Raw genomic sequence first — 19,961 nt, 5'->3', positions numbered from 1 at the left:
CAGAATGTCCACTCGTTGTTTCTCTTTCTCTTGTGCTTGTAAATCACAACCGCAGGCTAACAAAATCCCGATGCCCTCTATTAAGACATCATTTATATTCCACCTCCCCGTAAATCGGATAAATCACGCTAACAAAGCGCAGGCCCATGATGTCATTTTGTCACTTCACAGAGCCTGGTTCCGCAGAAATGTTTTAATCAGCCGTCCTTGTAGTGCCACAGAACACGCTCAGAAAACCACAAACTCCACCATCACCCCCTTCTTTTCCTCTTTTTCGTAAAGACTCGTCATTGACTGATTTTGCAATGTTGCTCATGTGAAGTCGTAATTCAGCGTGTCAGAAGTGGCCGGGGCAGCAGTGGAGCAGCCCGCTGCCTCACCACCGTCTCTGGTCTTTGTTAGTGAGCGTTGTGTAACCGCACGGAGGGTTTCTGATCAACTCAAGCTCTGTTTCTTGTAAAGCAAGAGATGCCATTAAAGAATGCCCACCCCCACGCTCTCTTTATTTCTCTGTGTGTGTGTGTGTGTGTCTCTCCGGGACCTGGCAGAGCTGCCAGTCAGCCCCGCATCAAAGTTTGGCTTTCTCTTTATGAGTGTGTGTGTGTGTGGTCTGTTTATGTCAGGTTCACAGGAAATGTGGGACGTCACCCCCCTGAAAAGTCTGGATGTTTACATGATGAGTGCTTGGTCAAAAAAAAAAAAGTGAGTGCAGAAATTAGCATCAGAGGAAAATGAGAGCTTGTTTGCTGCGGTTTGACCTCTTTCACTGTGCGTTTGTAAGTGTGTCTGCCCTTGTGTCTGTAGATCTTCCCGCTATACACTGTAGATGTTGGCAGCTGATAACGCGCTGTAGTCCTCCTCCTGCTCTGTTGCTTCTACCATCATAACAAAGAGTACGAGTGCCTTCAGCTGTTTCACTCGATCACATGTAGGGTCGACTCTTCTGCTCTGATGTCCCGCAGAGTTCACTTGTCCTTAAATTACCACACAGCACCTAACTAAAGAAGTAAATTGGTAGGTTTTCAAGAGGTATGCATTTTATTTCAGCACGGACTCGAAAACAAATACACACAATAAAAAGATATCAGAAAACCAAAACACAGCAAAGGTCGCTCGCGCCTGCAATAAAATCAGTTGATACAATTCCTATCTCCATGTCTTTATCCTTCATTTAATCTGCATATTTACTGGTGTGTAAAACTATAAAGAGATTTCTCGAGGGTGACGATGTGCACCGTTCTTTTACTACCCTTTAATCTGCTCCGTTAAACCTCATGAACTGAACAAAATATTCAATTGAAAGAAAGACGACCACGGTGCTGACCTTTTCCCTCTCCGTGTCCCTTCCTGACATTTTACTGTTGGCTCACCTGGAAATGGCATGTTTGTGTGAGTGGACTCGTGAGAAAATACAGCTGATGTTTACATTTACAGGACATTTGATAAATTGATATTGACGTGTGTCAGACGAGGCCAGGTCTGGACACTGATCACAGAAAGGCCAAGGTGGAAGTGGTGGTGTTGTTTTGGTGGTTCCCTTAGTCATTCAGGGGTCAGGGCTGGAACAGTGAGCAGAGCAATGCATCAAAGACAAATTCATTCTTTTTTTTTAAGTCTTGCAGCATTAAAAATCTACAGCTCAAACAAACAGAGTGAGGCTGTCTAGATTAGGAGGATTAGAAGGAAACTTTTCATGGGCGATTCTTGCCGTCTTTCATACATACTTAAACTGTTTGCAGCCGTCTTGCTTTACCAGAGCTATGTAGCTGTTCTTCTTCAGCCTTCAGTCTGTGACACATCACGCCGTGTGTGCAGCTAAATCCACTGGGCAACACAAAGTCATTGTGTGGAACTCATTTGCCAATGGTTTGAATGTGAAGACATTATATTTAAAATGTTTTAAGACTTTATGGAAGAATTAGTACTAAAAACTAAGCCAATATTAAAATAAAACTATTTCTATAATAGACCTCCAGGCACTTTACATAATGAATCAGAGACCTTACAGTATTTCGGCGATAAGATAAAAAAATCTAAAAGCATATAAGCATTCATATAAGAATTTGGCATCAGTGGAGAGAAAAACCTCTGGCAGACCTGGTATTAACATCTGTCGAGAGTAATGTCATCACAAGAGAACAACCCTGATTGGGGATGCATGTGGCCACTTTTTCTTTTTAATAAAAATAAGGTCAATCCATCCATCAGACAGCTTCTTCTGCTGATGTCTGCTCACCTGCTGTATGCAGTGTAACACGTCTCCACTGTGGTCCCACGTGTTCATTTATTTGCAGCCACAGTTTTTCTAATGGTTCAAATCTTATTTCATTTTAAAACAGTATAGTATTATTACTTTGATTCCTTTTCATTGGTCCAGGACAGACCACTGATGGACAGGATTAGAATGAGCACATTAGAGGGACAGCTCAGGTTGAACAGTTTGGAGATTAAGTAAGAGAGGCAAGGTATAGATGGTAGAGTAGGAAGAGGTGGAAGATGGAGCTCTTGGCCAGGAGGAAAAGAAGAAGACCACAGAAGCATTTGTGGATGTTGTGAAAGAGGACACGAGGACAGTTGGTGTTAATAACAGAGGATGCAAAGGATAGGACAACATGGAGACAGATGATCTGCTGTGGCGAGTAGTAGTGATTTGATTCACACATCTCCTCCCAGCTCTCTTTTTCTCACTCTGGACTGGTCCTTCTACTAGAAACAAAAACACACAAACTTCTCAGTAAGGACAGAAATGATGCAATTGTTGGCCTCTTGTCCTCACCTTAAACCTCACACTAGTACTAATGTGTTTGTTTCTCTACCATAAGTTACCACTAAGGAAAACTCAGGCGCTAGTTCATGTCTAATACTAATGTTGGTTGGCTGGTTGCCTTTTTATCTGCAAATGAAATCAGACATGCTGTGCGTTATGCTTCATTTGCACCCCCCCCCCTTCCTCTGAAATAATTTTTGTATGTATTTATATGTGTATTAAAACACACGGACGTGGGTTTGATGGTTGCTGCAAATATCACGAAACATTGTAAAACAGCTGAGTCAATGCCGAATGCTTCAATGCGTACCACATAAATATATATTTTTTTTCATTTGAATGATGGTGAACAGGATCCAGCCCTGGAGTTAACACTGGTGGGATTGGCTCTGCTTGGCAGCAGGGCAAGGATCAGAGTAAAACTGTTGTACAAGCGTTATAGTTAAGTGGCTCTGGCACCTATACCTAGAGCTTGGATTTAGTGTGTGGGGACCCACAAGGAGCTGGCCTCGAGACTAGTTTTAGGTCCTGACTCGCTAAACCAGAATGCTCTGGACCCATTTATGTGTGTTTTGAAGTCAAAGTCATGAAAGCGGTTAAGAGCTACAACCGTCATTCTGGCAGTTTACTTTTCCTCCTGTTGCAACTTCTTTGCCACACACATAAACAAAGAAAAAACGGGCATATATTATTGTACATGTGGATTGCATCTGCGCACCTTGACCGTGACCTTTTAAAATGGATAATTGTTTGTCTGCTTGGTAGCCAACAGTAAATAAGACAATTCAGTTTGACCCAGACCTCATAATGATTGAATCCAGCTTGTTTACAGTCTTAAAGACATGTTTACTGCCTATGTTTGCCCGTTGTTGCCTTTCATGGACCAATGCCAACCTGCATATCAGTGGAATGATGTCAAACATTAAAGGTGCATTGTGTAATTAATGTAAAGCAACTGGTCATAAAATCCTCCTAATATGTCACAGAGACTCAGGAATAATGTTCATATAACAAACTGAACTCAGCCAAAATATTTGCATTCAAAAAAATATTTTGCAGACTGCAAATCATGTTTATGTTTTGAAATCATGTTTTGGCATGTGGCGCCACCTACCACCGTCTACCTGCAGTCTCAGCTGCAGTTACGTCAGAAAACGAAACCTAAAAGACCTCAGAATTTTGAATTTGAATGTAGTAACCGTTTTTGGCCACATTCTTACATATGGCACCTTTAAATGTTTGAATACATGGTATATGGTATATGGTATTGTGTATGTAAAATTTACATACACAATCTTGAACCTGTGACCTTTAACTATACCATGCATTCTAACATTACAGTCGCACAGTTGCTTAAATGTATGTCCAGTAATCCACAAACTAATCAAAAATGTCTACTTCTCAAAACTTGTATGTCCTGATGGAGTTAATTCTTATGTGTGTGTCTTCCCATTCTCATATGTATACAGCAGAATGACAAAAGAAACATCCTTATCCACATGTTACAGACCAGTGCTGTATTCTGTGCTGATGATTGTTTGTTTTTCAATACTATGCCACAACCTAAAGATATATCTTTTGACATTTTTCTTTGCATAGCGTGACAAAATTGGGAAAACTTATCCTTAGCCAGAACAGTTTCTTGCTGTCTCGGCAGGGTTTAAAGTTCAAATGTGAAAAATGTAACCAGGACAAAGGCTTTTCTGTGCAACTCAAAAAAAAAAAGAAAGAAATGAAATGAAAAAAACGCCTCAAAAGTTTTAGGAATACTGGAAAAAAAAAAAAGTGAATAAGTAAAACCTGTTTCAACATCAAATGCTGTTGGAGTTGGAACTAAACAGATACACACTCCCTGTCTTTTTCTCACAGCCCTCGTCAGCATGAGGGCAGGCTGTGGGCAGAGGGCCAGGTGCCTCTCATGTTTGGGAGAGCAAACAGGCTCGTGTCTTTGATGGTGAGGAGATCAGAGCAAGGGACACATTCTACGTGGCCGTGCTAAGGTCGCCGCAGTGCACACCCCGCTACCATGTTGTGCTCTGCAGCTAGGAGACCTGCAGTACACACAATACTGGAGCGGCAGACGTTTTTTGTGTGTACAGTAATGTGTGTCTTTTGTGTGTTTGTCCGATGCCAACCCCTCTGCTTTCCAACCGAGTCACTTTAACCTTGTCGTACAGTTATTCGGTTGTTCAACAACAGGGCTGAAATTTTGAGTATTTTAGTAGTTGTTACAGCACTGTGTGTTTTTTTGTCATCATCCACATGCTGCAGTGTTGACCAAAATCTAAAAAAAAAATTTTAATCGATAATGTTGACTTGTGGAAATCAAGTTGCTTATTTACAGTATATTATACACTTTGACCCTGTTCAGACCTGGTATTAAGTTCCATCCTCAGGGATCCAATGACGTCAGTACAGGGCTGAACGTGCCCTCGGATCTGATCACAGAAACCACATTCGGAGGTGGTTTGCGAATGCGTGTGCCCACAGTCCTGAGATTTGCCTGCCATTTATCCTCGGGGCACATAAGAGCCTCCTCAGCTGACATTTGCTGCGGTTTCACAGTATTATTACTCTCATCACCACCCGTATGTTGATTTATCCATTATGATTGCATTTATGCTACATTTACATTCTTTGACTATCCAAAGAGACTTACAAGTGATGGCCACAATGTAATTGGAACAGTGTTGGGGAAGTTAAATGTAATATATTAAATATTATTGTTTAGTAATAACGGACATTGCAATATTGCTTTTTTCCAAAGTAACACATGACATTGCTATTGCATTACTTTCATCAAAAGCTCAGGCAGAGGGTGAGGCTGAAGTCAGAGAGGTGAACTACGAGCCAAGTTCTGTGAACTGGCTCTTCTAGCTGGAAGAAAATGCTGAGCATGTAAATCCATCGGTGATTTTTTCAGTTCAGTTCATTTCATAAACAAAATGCATTCATGTGACGACTGTCGACTTTTAAACAGATATTACATTATAATCGCCAATAAAAGATAAAGGGAAATTCAGAAGGTTTGGAGCAAATCAGGGTTGAAAGAATTTTCATGAAACACTGTCTGTAGTACTGAAAATACAGAGACAGTTACAGAAAAACAAGGCCATGAACTCATCGTCCATAGTGTTTTATACTTCTGTTCATACTTGGTTCATTCTCAGGCGAAAAAATATCTACCTGGTTAAATGTAAGAAAATATCGTTGACATCGTTTCACAAGGACACGAATGACGGCGATGCAGGAACATGTTCTGCTTCTATCTGTGATCAAAGCCCTTAAGCGCCTCATATCTGCAGTTCAGCACACAGACAAGGACGGCACATTAAAGTAATATATTACTCTTTTAGCCCCTCGCCTATATCGCCCTATGTCAGCTGATATTGGCAGAGCACCCCCCTTGACCCTCATGTGGAGGATTAAGCAGTGGAAAATGGATGGATAGATGGATGTTGAATAGGATTGAAAACTACTATGTGATCAGAGATATTCTTTTGAGGGACCATGCAGTAAGAAAACATCTGGAGAAAAGAAATACATGCTAGTGAAGTTTAAGAAGGAAAGTAGAGGAGTAGAGAGTGCTTTAGACAAGGAAGGGTTAGTTCGTAAGTGGTGTTGAGAGATTTTAGAGCAAAGATATTCCCGAAAGACACGAGTGCTCAACAGTTTCTTTAAGACAGAGAGAGAATCTGCTGTTTTTGATAGCATTAGAAAGCTTGTTCCACTATCGGGGGGGAAAAAAACCACAAATGAGAACAATCTGGATTGAGATTCCCTTTTGTGCGGGGAGTCTAGAGCGAGACAGTGAGAGGAACTCAGTGGGGAAGAGGGAGCATAAGAGTTCAAGCACATGGGTTCAGACCAAGAAGTCTCTCTGTAGGCAAGACTCAGAATCTGTTACAAAGGATTAGCTGAAGGTGGTGTTCCTTCATTCATGTAGCTACATGTATGTTTGTAAGTCAAGCTGAGGTGTGCACACAAGACTGGAATCATCTGGTGGAAAATGAGAAATAAAGTTCAGCATAGCAGTGGTATGAGAAACCATGAGAATGTATAACTGGACCCAAGTCAGTAGTGTATTAACACTGATCGCCTTTTCATTTTCTTTTTCTAAATGGTTTGACTCTTCATTATTCATGTTACAGCAGCCCGAGCAGCGCTTTTTATCTCTCTGTCTCTCTTTCTGTCATCTGCACTAACACACATATGCAAACAATGCTGACAACAAACACACATCTGTACAGTCAGACACTCATTAAAAACATTATTTTGTTCTTGCAAACAGACATGATCTCAGTGCGTATTTGAATACAGGGTGGAGAAGCCAGGTCCGCTCTCATGTGGCCACGGCAGATGCATCCAGGACGGATGTTAATACCAAGTCTGAACAGGGCCTTTGCAAATGTTTGCTCATGTCTTATACTCATTATTTTCACTCTCGCTGCTCAACTGCCTCTCATGTCACATTGAGTGTGTGACAGAGCGAGCTCAGGTCCAAGTTTTACTTAGCTCTGCTGTGCTGACAGCTGCCAGTCCCACCTGCTGGGTCCACAGTTACATCTCCTCATGATGAAGGAGCACAGCAGTCGTGTGCCACCCCCAGCTTTTCCCCCTGCTCAGCAGCAGGAGCAGCCACAGGCCCCCGGCGTGGGACCCTTGGGTGGTGGATGTTGCCTGGGAGTGGCAGGGCAGCGCTGGGCCTCCATGTGCACCATCTGTTCTGACTGTGTGTCCGTGTGTGCTGGCTGCTTCTTGACAGATGACGCGTACCAGAAGCTGGCCACGGAGACGATGGAGGAGCTGGACTGGTGTCTGGATCAGCTGGAGACGATCCAGACCTACCGCTCTGTCAGTGACATGGCCTCCAATAAGGTAGGATGGGCTGCAACTTTGACAGTTATATATATATAAAATGAAATAACAAGCGAAATCTTGAAACCGACCGAGCATTTTCTTCGCGCAGAAGAGGTTCTGCTCTTTGAGGGAGCGCTCAAAGAATCTAAGCAGCTGCTTGGAGAACTAATATCCCAGCTTATGAACACATGAATGACAGTTTTACAGAATCCAGAGATACTGTAGCTGCATGGCCTGACCTGACCAAAGTTTTTTAGAGTGCAGTGCGAGCATGAGCACTCACAGGATGTTACCCCTAATCTAGTTAGTTATCCTAAATCAATAGAAATTTTCATTAATTCTGTAGTTTTTTTCTTCTCTTTGGTGCAAACTTTGAGAAAAGGCTGTGTGTGTGTTTGTCTCGTCACCTCTTCATCTTTTCCGTCTATCTCATGTCTACTGTACTTTGTGTCTTTGTGTGATATACAGCACACACGCAGACACAATACAGTCGCACAATCGCTTCCCTGGTTTAGTTTAATTTGTGTTTTTATTGTGTCGTTAGGTAGAATTTTAGGTTAACTTTTAGGTTAAATTCAGACATTGACATTGGGATGATGTCAAATAAAATCAAAACTTACCTTCCTGGTCTTAGGGACAGTTTTACAAATAAAATCACATATAGAAATTAAAATAACAATTTTGTCGGAGGAATCCTGGCTTGCAGATGTGTGGTCTGAAGTGATAACACTTCAGGCTGCGGGGGATATTTTGTTGCATTTCCACAAATTGCCACTGGAGGAAACAGGAAGAGCACCTGTTGTAATAAATCCATGCACTGAACGCTTGGCCGTTGTTGTTGTGGATATACCATACTGAATGAATCTGCTCACTGTTGTAGACAAAGTTACTGTGTGAAGTCAAAGTATTGTTTCATAAATTAAAGTGGTTTGTATCATGCTCTGCTCAGCTGCTGGCTGGGTGAGTGGCAGTCTGTAAGTGTGTAAGAGCCTGAAGTGAGCCAAGAGGAAAAGCTTGTTATTTCTCATAAAAGTGGACAACAGGATGCAAGGGCTCCTGCAGTGGGTCAAACACAATAAACTCAAGAGGAAGAGAGCGATTGTGTGTGTGTGTGTGTGTGTGTGTGTTTATGTGTGTGTGCGCGCGACCCCTGGTCAAAGTGACTCTCACTTCCTGTCTCCTTCCTGATCCCCCTGCTCTCTCTCCAGATGACAATAGACATCCCATCATCGCCGTTTGGTTTTGGACGTTTAATGGTCATGTTTATTCATCCCGTTTTCTGTCGTCATGTGAACAAAACATCCAACGCTGACACTCACCGGGTCTGGTTTCAGTTGAGACGAATGAGTCACAGACTCAAAGTGACAGAACGTCTTCAGACAGAAAAGAACAACAAAGCAGTCGGAGAGTAAATAGGAGACGCCGTCTCTAAGTGTGTCCGTTATGATACAGTGAGACTTCAGGCTCTAACCTCACACACACACACACACACACACACAGCCTGAGCTAAAGCGATGAATGGCTAATGAACAGCATTTTTGCCGTCCACTATCCATGTAAATCTAAAATGTTACCTGACTTGTGTAGCCAGTTGTCACGGCACTTTTGACCGCCAAAAAAATCCTGTAATTTCGCTATATATTTTTTTATTTTATTCTGAAAATAGGGATTATGCACAGTCACCAGCTCGGGAATTCCCTCCCTCCCTCCTGACCTCCACAACACTGACTCCCTCCCACATTTCAAATCCATCCATCCATCCATTATCTACCGCTTTATCCTCCACCAGAGGGTCACGGGGGATGCTGTGCCTATCTCAGCAGACATTGGGCGATAGGCGGGGTACTCCCTGGACAGTTCGCCAGTCCATCACAGGGCCACATATAGAGACAAACAACCATTCACTCACACTCTCACACCTACGGTCAATTTAGAGTGACCAATTCACCTAATCCCCATATTGCATGTTTTTGGACTGTGGGAGGAAGCCGGAGAACCCGGAGGAAACCAACGCACTCACGGGGAGAACATGCAAACTCCTTGCAGAAAGGCCCTTGTTCCAAAGATGTTCCAAATGGGGCTCGAACCCAGGAACCCGGGTCTTCTTGCTGCAAAGGCAAGAGTGCTAACCACTACACCAACCGTGGGCCCCACATTTCAAATCCAACCATAAAATCTCACCTATTCAGAATGTTATAATCCCAATGACCACACTGCCCCATCCAATGTCATTGTCTTTTATTATATTTTATTTTTATTTTGTTCTATTTGTAACTTATTATCGGTTTGCTGTGTATATAGGGTGATCTTGAGCGTCAAGAAAGTTGAGTTAATTCAACTTTATTTCTAGAGCACTTAACCGGGGGGGTGTACTGGGGGATTATAGAATAGTAAAATGGTAAAAACTACAGAGAAGTGTAGCAAAATTGACTATTTTTATCCTGAAGTGAAGGCCAAGGAGAAGAGGTGGGTCTTAAAAAGGCTCCAACAAATAAAATGTATTATTATTTGTGTTATTATTATTATTATTGTTGTGTACACTCTGCACACACCCAGATGTTAAGCTCGTGTGCTTTTATTTTGTACATGAGCAGATTTGTTTTTTTTTTGCAGACTCTTACTATCTGGCAAAAGTGTAATAAAATTATAATAGCAAACCACCAAAGTGTCTGTGAACCTGTGTTTCACTCTAACTAGTTTATTGCAGCACACACCCATGATTAATTACAGAGCTAAGTACAACTCATAAGCCTGGCTGATTTTATGTGCTATAAAATAAGCTCCTGTATGAAAAACGTGATTAAGCTCATTTTGTTAGCTTACAGGTCAAATTCTACTCATCTCGCTCCAGAGTGTGATTTTAGCACTTTCACAATCACGGACAAAAAAATATATTGAGCCAAAAGCTGTCTGCAGGTGGTGATTGATTATAGGAGCCTCCAGCTGTGAGAAATTCCAAACTGTCTTAACTGTGGAACAAAGAAAGAAAGAAAAGTTTTACTTTGCTTTTTCCAGGAAAAACACAGTGATGTCAACATGACTTAATCCTTTATCATCTTTGGATTATTAGAAAGCCTATTTATCTTCAGCAGATCAATGTTGATAAGGTTTCACATTAGATAATTGGAGGAGAATTCTCTCCTTAAAAAGTTCATTTAAATCTATACGTGTGATGTAGTGAAGACTGGATTAGCAGGACGTGACCATCGAGCAGTGTGTGCTACGTCAGGTGGCACAATGCGCTTTTTGTGTGTGTGTCTTATGACACTTCGCTGATGTGACGATGGCAGCGGGACGTCCTGACACGTAACCGTCTGTGGATCAGATCTGATAAGCAATCGTCTCACACACACACACACACACACACACACACACACGTGCGTCTTGCATACAGTCTGTGTCTCCCTGTGTTTGTGGCTGTGTACATATCAACAGTAGGTTAATCCCACTGACATATTAATGATCTTATTTCTCAGCTTGTTTATGCAACAAACCAAAAACTGTCATCCCTTTGTCTGGTGGACACCCACACATACTTTACCAGATTTTAGTGGGGATGTCGTGACCCTCGAGTACCTGTTGTTTTTAGGACAGAAAAAAAAAATGTTATTCAAGCCACGGGCAGAGTGTGAAACCTGAGTATGAGGGAGGTGAAACGGGAGAAGTCGCTGCTATGGCTTCAAGGTGAAGTGCATCGGAGGCATTGCAGTCTCAGACCTATAGTACGTGACTGTTCTGTTTGTGTGTGTGTGTGTGTGTGTTGTACTTGCGACCAGTGAGGGTTTTTAACCAACGAAATGAGGTCATTTACACGGAGTGAGGACATTTTGGCCGGTCCTCACTTTGTTTTCATTGAAATCACTTCCTTAGGTTGCTATAACATGCTATACTCAATTTGTTAAAAAAAAAAAAAAAAAAAATTTGGACGACAAAGTGTAGTGTGACTTTTTGTCAAATTTTGGACCAACATTTTTTGGCAAAGATTTTTTCAAATTTTGGACATTTTTGAGTATAGTATGACTTTTTGTCAAATTTTGGACCAACATTTTTTGGCAAAGATTTTTTCAAATTTTGGACGACATAGTATAGTATGACGTTTTTATAAAATTTTGGACCAAAATTTTGGGTCAATTTTCTTTTTCAAATTTTGGACCAAAAATTTTTTGGCAAAGATTTTTTTTTTTTTCTTGGACGACATAGTATAATATGACGTTTTCGTCAAAATTTTGACCAAACATTCTGGGTCAATTTTTTTTTTTCAAATTTTGTACCAAAAATTCAAAAAAATCTTTACAAAAAATCCAGCCCTTTTTGCTCTGGGGCTCCACCTACAGACATTTTATGGTACTACACCCAGTAGTTCTTTATAGATGTCATTCATTAAATAGATATTTGTAATTGCGTTGATTTATAAAGTGGAAATGATGGTCCTCACTTTGTCAGCAACCCAGTCCTCAGTATGCAGCAAGTACAAGAGTGTGTGTATGTGTGTACCTACAGACTCCGTGTGAAGTCTGTCTGTCTTTTGTTATTTGAGCCTGTACACTGTGTTCTCAAAAGACACCGCAAATTAACTTAATTATCGGACACTTTAAATTGTATTTTTGCAGGTTTTCAGGTCTCTCAGTTCAACACAACATCACGATTGTATAAGACTATACTACTCTACCAGTAGAAGTTTCACATAAACATAAATCTGTTGAAAAGAATATACAAGTTTGAAATAAATATAAGGAAGAAGAGCAGTTTAATCCAGGACAGTGATGGAAATGGTCGAGTTTAAAGCCAGACATGTTGTTTGTGTTGTACTGAGAACATTATATGAGATAGTGTAAATATGTAAATATTTGGTGATGGAATAAAGTAGTCGTATAATCGTATAGTCAGTATAAATTGAGTTGTGTGTAATAGGAATGGGGGACAGGTACATATATGTTTATACTTCTGCCGATGAATTGGAGCTTGAAACTAGCCTCTATAATAATAAGATTTTCAGCCCCCCCCCCCTTATTTATTACACTATAATATATTCCATCAATATATTAATATATATATAATATTTTCATCAAATATCAAACCTGCAGATGAAAACATCCAAACTTTTACAGTTACAAGTTTACATAGCAAGTAAAGCAACATATTCTCAATATTTATTCTTTTTTTTGCTTCAAAAATTAATCAAAATGATAACTAATTTTAGAAAATAACTGTTTGTTGCAGCCGTATTTGAAACCCAGAGTTTTTAACACTGAACTCTTTGTGTGAATCAAACAAAAATATCACCGTTTGTTTACAGAGTGATGCTTTTTGCAGTGACCATATTCAGTCCTCTCTTCCTTGAGGGCTTATTATATTGACTCTATAGTTTCACTAAATAGTTGATTTACTAAAAAAGCAGCTCAGTGTAATACTTTGCTTCCACAGCGTTCTGCTGTGAAACTTTTTCGTGAACTCTTCTCAACCACATTTGGCTTTACATTTACCTACACACGTTTTAAATGTCAGGAGAGAAAAAAAAATCAATTCTGAAGTTAGAGGAAATCCACCACGTTCATTGTAACAGGAAGCTTTCTAGTCATCAAAACTATTGACAGTGTAAATGTGAGCTGTGACTGCAGCTGCAAGAAGAAGAGCAGCAGGCTAGAGGCGGGACTACCCCTATGAGGGAGTGAGTGTGTGTTGGTGTGTGTGTCTCTCTTAGCCATTGCTCCACACACAGACACACACAGAGTGTGAGGTAAAGCCGAGTCAGACCTCGAAGCCCAAAGTGAGTCACTGTGAGCTGTGGCGTTTCCCAGCGTCAGAGAGCTGAGGCTTGGTCCTTTTACTCATGCTATAGTCAGACTGAAAGAGACACTCAAACGGACAGCAGCCCCACTCTGCTCTGCGCTTCACACACAGAAACATGGGAGCCTGCTGCTTTGACAAGAAAGAGAGGAAACTGGGGAAGCTGAATGGTTGGAGAAAGGTGAGCTTTCCAAGCATTTTTATCATCAAGTTCATACACGCTCGGCGTCACTTTTCTCGCTATACTTTAATCGCTCTTTAGACTTGTGTCGACTTGAGTTGTGGCTGGAGTAGATGCTTTAGGGGTTTTTTTGGGGGGGAAAGTATGTGGTGTTTGTGTTCTGCAGCTGTACATTACTGAAGTGGTGTGTGTTGTTCGTGTTGAATTTCATACAGCATCTGCCTTTGAGAATCCTTTTACATCCCTACGATGAGGCTGTTGAAGTTAAAACACGTTCACATGAGTGATTTCAGATGTGTCTCTGGTTCTTCGTGATGTATTTACCTCACTAAAATTAAAAAAAGTATGATTTCAGGGATGGGTTACTGTGTCTCAGACATAATGTATGTCTTTTTTAAACCACCAGATGATTAGGTGATGGTGCTTAATGAATGCTAATATGTTTTCTGAGTACGGGGCATACTGTGCAATTCTGCAAAGTTTGGATATTAATATAATTGTACTTATTTTAAGTTTTTGAGTCAGCAGAATTCAAGTGCAAAAAAGTTCTCGTAAGCAGATGAGCTGAGGTGATTTTTGACAAATTTCAGCATGTTTGTCTTTCTCAGGTGGGAGAAAAGTTGTTGTTTTTTAAAGCATAGCAGAGAAGGACGGAGGAAAGTGTGATGTGGTTCGTTGCTGCTTTACAGATGATTTGATGAAACGGGGGATAGGGAGTTTGATGGAAATGATCTTGAGACTTCTTCCCAAAAGTTACATACATTCAGTACCTAACATTAAGCATGTAAGAGCTGGATTATGTGAAAGATGTTCACAGAGCACTGACCCTGTGCTGTTGATTCCTGTTTGGAAGAAGAGCATGGACGAGTGCAGCTGTGATGTCCAGAAAAACGGTCTAACCGATCACATCTGACTTTACTGATGCTGGTATAGTAACGTGGGAATGATTCACTCGCTTTACAGCTCGCCTACTTTATCTCCTTCAGGTTTTTTTTTTTGCTTCCTGTTTGTGTTTAATACAACTTACTTCACAGGTTTATCGGCAAGAAGGCATACTTTCTCGTGCATGAGTGTGTGTGTGTGTGAGTCAGAGGAAGTGAGAGGAAGTCAGGCCGCCTGTGTCTCTCCCTGACATACGCACATATATACGTAGATAGACACCCTGACTTTTGCAGTTGTGTCAAAATCACGTCTCAGCCGTGAACATGGATGTTACTGCTCTTTACCACGTGTTAAAGAGAGGCCGCAGATCATCTGCTGACGTATGTCGGCAACGTTGGATTCTCTGAATATGAATAGGCTGATAAAAATGTAACTACTGATGGTACGTGAGGGCCGTTGGTGGTGTTCTCTGGCACACACTGTCCTTGAGCAAGAGACTGAACCCCCAAATTGTCCAGTTATCTAATATTGGTTTGTTTGTGTCACAAACGTGAAGTGTGAGGTGATTTCACGGGTCTGAAAGATCATCATTTCTGTGAAATTAGGATTAATTTCAGTTTAAGGCAATTACAGAGTAAAATATCCATTAGTGAAAGTGTCACATCCTTTATCCAAACATTTTACACCTTCTCCGTGTCAATTGTGTCAGATTCGTTCCAAGATTCACTATTTGCACAAACCAAAGTTCTGCCTCTGCAGTCTTCCAGGGTCAGTGCTCCCTAAAACACAGAGCAGCACACTGAGCTTAGTGTGCCAACTAGTGGCTCAGAGGAGCAACTTCATTCTGAAGCAGCTTCACTCTTGTGATTCAAGGATTATTTGACATTTTATTATAGCCAAGAAAGAAGTAAAAAATGGTGTCATGATGCAGGACATTTCATAATATGGAAAAAAGACGTTACACGTTTGCACACTGTATAATAATAATGTTTGTAATCAGATTATAATCGTTACAAATGCAGTACACGACACAAGATCGAGTGCAGATGTGTGAAGCAGCTGGTCAGATCATAGAGGCACGTTGCTGTGAGTACAAAAGACCAGAGTCTTGTGTCAGAGGGGAAATCTGTGTCTTGCCTTCCTGCCTACCTGTCTGCCTGGCTGCCTTTCACAGTGAGCTGTCCGATTGGATCACATCTGATTGGAGGAGGCTCGGCGTCGTGTGTGTGTGTGGTGTGGTGTGTGCGTGTGTCCTCCTTCTCGCAATGAAATACCACAGACTCAATTCACCCTCTCGTGCCTCTGTCGTGCAGCTCTGTGCCGAATCCGCCCGTACACGTGCAAGCAGAGAGAAACAGAAGGAGAGGCAGAGATGATGGCAGGAAAATAAAAATAATTGGAATAAAAATGTAGTGCCTCTGTGGGCATGTGAGGAAGAGATGCCTGCAGAGCTTCTGAGAGACTAATCCTCCAGTCGTGTCATGATGTGAGTCGCGTAGCTGCATAGGTTTCCCCCTGTGAATGAACAGTCAAAGAAACAGACAAACATATGAACCGGAGTGTGTAAAATAAGTATGTGACATGTCACCGTAAACTGTGCTTAACTGCAAATTAACGCTTTTGTAGGCTGCTGCTGCTGCTGCTGCTGTTTGTGCGTGAGGCTTTTTTCCCAGCCTCTGTGGAAGCGAAGCACTTCAACACATTGCAGAGAGACATCCCCCGCTGTTATTTCTGGTTTCTTATATATTATGCAGTAAGCTATTATATAAAAGCAGTCTTCTCTTTTTTATTTTTTTATTTATTTTGTGCATCCTGCCTCGCCCCCCCCCCCCCCCCCCCTTTTTTTCTGGTTCTTTCCCTCAGTGGGAGGATAATCTGGGAAGCTTTCAGCCCACCACCCTCTTCTTTTCCCCAATTTAGTGTTTTGTGTGTGCATCGGTCTGAAGGGGTTTTCTGGGAAATCTGTGCCTGCGAAGCGACAACAACTGCAGATATCTCCATCATTACGAAAGCATCGCTTCCGCCATCAGGACGCGTAACAATTGACAAAAAAAGCACAAGGCTCGACACAGACTTGGCCGGTGGCACTGATGTAACAGTGTATTCCAGTCAGGTGGCCCGAGCCTTGTACACTGCAGCAGTATCAACACCTGCTCCAAGGACAGCCCATTGATTCTGGCAGAGAGGCAGACAGACACAGAGATGGATGACTGTGTTGGCGAGTGGCAGTGGGGGGAGATATTGACATAAGTGGTGGAGAGTGAGGCTCTGCATTGGCGGATGCGAGTGGAGGCGATGTGTGCGGTGTCCTCGTGACAGCTCAGCAGCTGCACCACATGTCTTCCTGCGAAAGGAAAAAAAGAGGGAAACCTCTCCTCTCCTCTCCTCTCCGTCTTACACTGACCGACTGATGCTGTTGCTATGGAGTTGGGATGTTCTGTTAATTAGTGTATACACACTTACCAACAGGCAGTGTGAGAAACTGTGCGTTGATGTCGCCCTAAATTGGAAAAGGATGCAATTACCTCCCCATCTCTCCTTTTTCTCTCTCTCCCCCCCCTCCCTCTCTTCCCTTTCTTCCCTTTCCTCCTCCCTCTCTGGCCATCTCTCAGCTGTTAAAAATAGCCTTCCACAGACACCCTGACAGCATCTAATGTTATTATGGGATGCAGATAATGAACAGGCTTTTGAGTACACCACAATGGCTGCTGCACTTTGGGATGTCAAGAGACAAAGGAAGATTCAAAGGGGGGTGGGGGGGGGGGGGGGTAGAGGAGCGGATGATAATAGAGATAATAGAGATAATGAAGATAAAAAATACTGTCATTGTGCGTTCACATACTTTTAAAATATCCCTGTCCCTTTCTCAGCCCTTATTGTTTTACTGTAGTGAGAAGGAATTGCTACACAGCTCAGTGACATTCCTTCACAATGGCTGACTTGGTAAAAAAAAAAAAAAAATCCTTTAAGAGGTAATTACAGCTGGAAATTGAAGTGGATGGGATTTATCCACAGCACATGCACAGCTGGAAATAATAGAATCTATGTCTGGATATTAAATATTAATTACTCAAATGTCCCCCCCCTACGTACACTGATGCAAAGCTGTAATAAGGGTTCCCCCCTTTTCTCCCCACTTTCTGTCAAATCATGTGTACAGAACAGTGTTGCTATGGCTGGCAGATTACAGCAAGGGGGGAAAAGAGAAAGATGAGGGAGGGAACGAAAAAAGAGGAGAAACATGGAGAGAGAAGCAGGGTAGGAGGGGGGAGTGAGTGCTACATCAGTGGGAGCAGCAGAGCAAGACAAATCCAGTGGAGGAACCCCCCCTCCAGTCAGATGAACATCGCTGCCTCACTCCCTCCTCCTTCTCCTCCTCCTCCCCGTGTCTCCATCGCTGTTTTTTTCCCTCCTCCCTTCCTTGGTTCTTCTCTATTATTCATCAGTGTGCTGAGAGTCCCCCCAGCTCACGGCTCGAGCTTCTGCTGCTCCGGTCGATCCACTCTCATCAGCTTAGCCTGGCTCGTGCACCCACTTTACCCCCGCGCATCCATCTTTCCCTCCATGCCCCGACATGGAGCCTTGGACCTGGACCTTTTCTGCTGCTGAGAGGGAGAGTGAGCCATCATCCAGCTGCTCTCTTAGCTTCTGAGAAGGGGGGGGAACAACGAGGAGGAGTGAAGAAGGGATTTTTTGGGGCTTTTTCGGCATTGAAAGAATCCTTTTCATCCGCCTCTTTTTAAGATTGGATTACAGTTCTGGCTTTGTGTAGGAACCAGAAAACGGGGTCCAAAATGCCTGAAGCCAATTACCTGCTGTCCGTGTCTTGGGGTTACATTAAGGTGTGTGGCACTTATCTACGTAGCTGTTGGGATACCGCACTCATTTCATTGCACCTCCAGTAGTCTTGTATTAGAGGAAATGTAGCATTTTTATGTTATCACTTGTTTATTCTGAGCTTTCTAAAACACTTGTGTCGACCCGATTACACCAGTAAATAGATCATAGTGACGGGGGGGTTCTGACAGGATGGGTGTGTTGTGGTTCAGACTCCATCTTGAGCCCTCTGCAGAGCTGTGGGTCTGTTTGGATGTGTTTCAGTGTGTATGTGTGTGCACGCGCATGCATCAGTCTGTCATAAACAGCTGCTACTGCAGTGCCTGGATCACTGTGTTCTGTCAGCTGCATATGTCCCCATATCAATATTATGGAAATGTATGTGGAAATGACCAAAAATGTGGGAGTGGAGAACAGTGTCGGGTACAGCGTGCACATTTTCCGTTTGACATCATTGACATTCTTGCACATTGACGCAACTAAGACAGCGAAATGATGTGATTTAGTGTGATTAAATGTTTGCAGGGAGTGAATTGAGGGGTATTAAAATGCATATTAAACTGGTTACACAAATAATGATGCACACTAATTATTGCAAGGGAAAATGGAGGGGAAAATATATTTTCCCCTGCACCGATTATACAATGTGATTGAGCTGTTTAAGAAAAACTGGGCACTGTTGTATTTTCCATGAAATCTTGTAACATCATTTCTCCCAGGTTTTCCTTCAGTGGAAACTGACATTTCTCTCTCTCTCTCTCTCTCTCTTCGTCTCCCTCCTCCTCTTCCCTATTTCTCTCTTGCAGTTCAAGAGAATGTTGAATCGGGAGTTGACGCACCTATCTGAGATGAGTCGGTCTGGGAACCAGGTTTCCGAATTCATCTCCAACACCTTCCTAGGTAAATAAAGACATTGTGTGCCCTCAGAATCACACTGACACATTTAAAAATGCATTTATAATTCATTTATTTAGTATCAACTTTGTGTCATAATAGAAAATGACAGTAGCCTGTATATCACAATACATTAAAAAAAACAACCAAATACACACAAATATTTGGTAGTTCACACAAATTCCCACTTCCCTGCATTTGCCGCAATGTTCTCCTGCAGCTTCAAGTGTTTCAGTGCATGATGTTGAAGCGGTGCAAGTTGTTCTGGCAGGCTTTTCTGCGGGGGCGTTCCATAAAACACTGCGCCACTGAGCTTTTTTCTCCATATCCAGGGCCCTGGGCTCAAAATGAAAATAATGTAGATAAATATGGTCATGAAAAACGTGTGAATAAATGGGTTTTGCTACATTTATATAGTCTTTAGAAACATTGCTTCTGCCGTGGGATATGTTTCATGAGGCCACTCAAGCAAAAGAAACATATTGTAACCATTTTCCCAAATATTGCTTTGAAAGTTGTTAAATATCTGTCATGATGACTAGAAGATGGAAGCCAAAAGCTTTCGAGTAGACAAGTAAATGAGTGAAAAATATGGATTTACATACAAAATTTATATTATAAAATAGGATGCACGTTGAAGGTAGTCAAGAATATTTATAAAGGCTGCTTCCAATCGATTCTGATTCTGGCGTCCTGGTGTGGTGTAGTGCTGTTGGCAGATCCCTCACCCCCAGATCATACACGGCGAGAGGA

General features: G+C 42.0%; 1 protein-coding gene across 1 annotated transcript in view; it reads left to right on the top strand.

Moving 5' to 3' along the window:
- pde4ba (phosphodiesterase 4B, cAMP-specific a) overlaps positions 1-19,961 on the top strand; it is a gene marked incomplete at both ends in the record, with an annotated part of 141,656 nt that overhangs the window by 117,441 nt on the left and 4,254 nt on the right. The window contains 2 exons of the mRNA XM_083887613.1: positions 7,533-7,645; positions 19,121-19,214. Coding sequence (XP_083743739.1) covers positions 7,533-7,645; positions 19,121-19,214 — 207 coding nt within the window. The remainder of the gene's footprint in view (positions 1-7,532; positions 7,646-19,120; positions 19,215-19,961) is intronic.

The sequence above is a fragment of the Microchirus variegatus genome (assembly GCF_963457635.1).
Source record: "Microchirus variegatus genome assembly, chromosome: 4".
Classification (NCBI taxonomy): domain Eukaryota; kingdom Metazoa; phylum Chordata; class Actinopteri; order Pleuronectiformes; family Soleidae; genus Microchirus; species Microchirus variegatus.
Note: the sequence above shows the minus strand (reverse complement) of the source record. Positions and strands in the feature narration are given on the sequence as shown.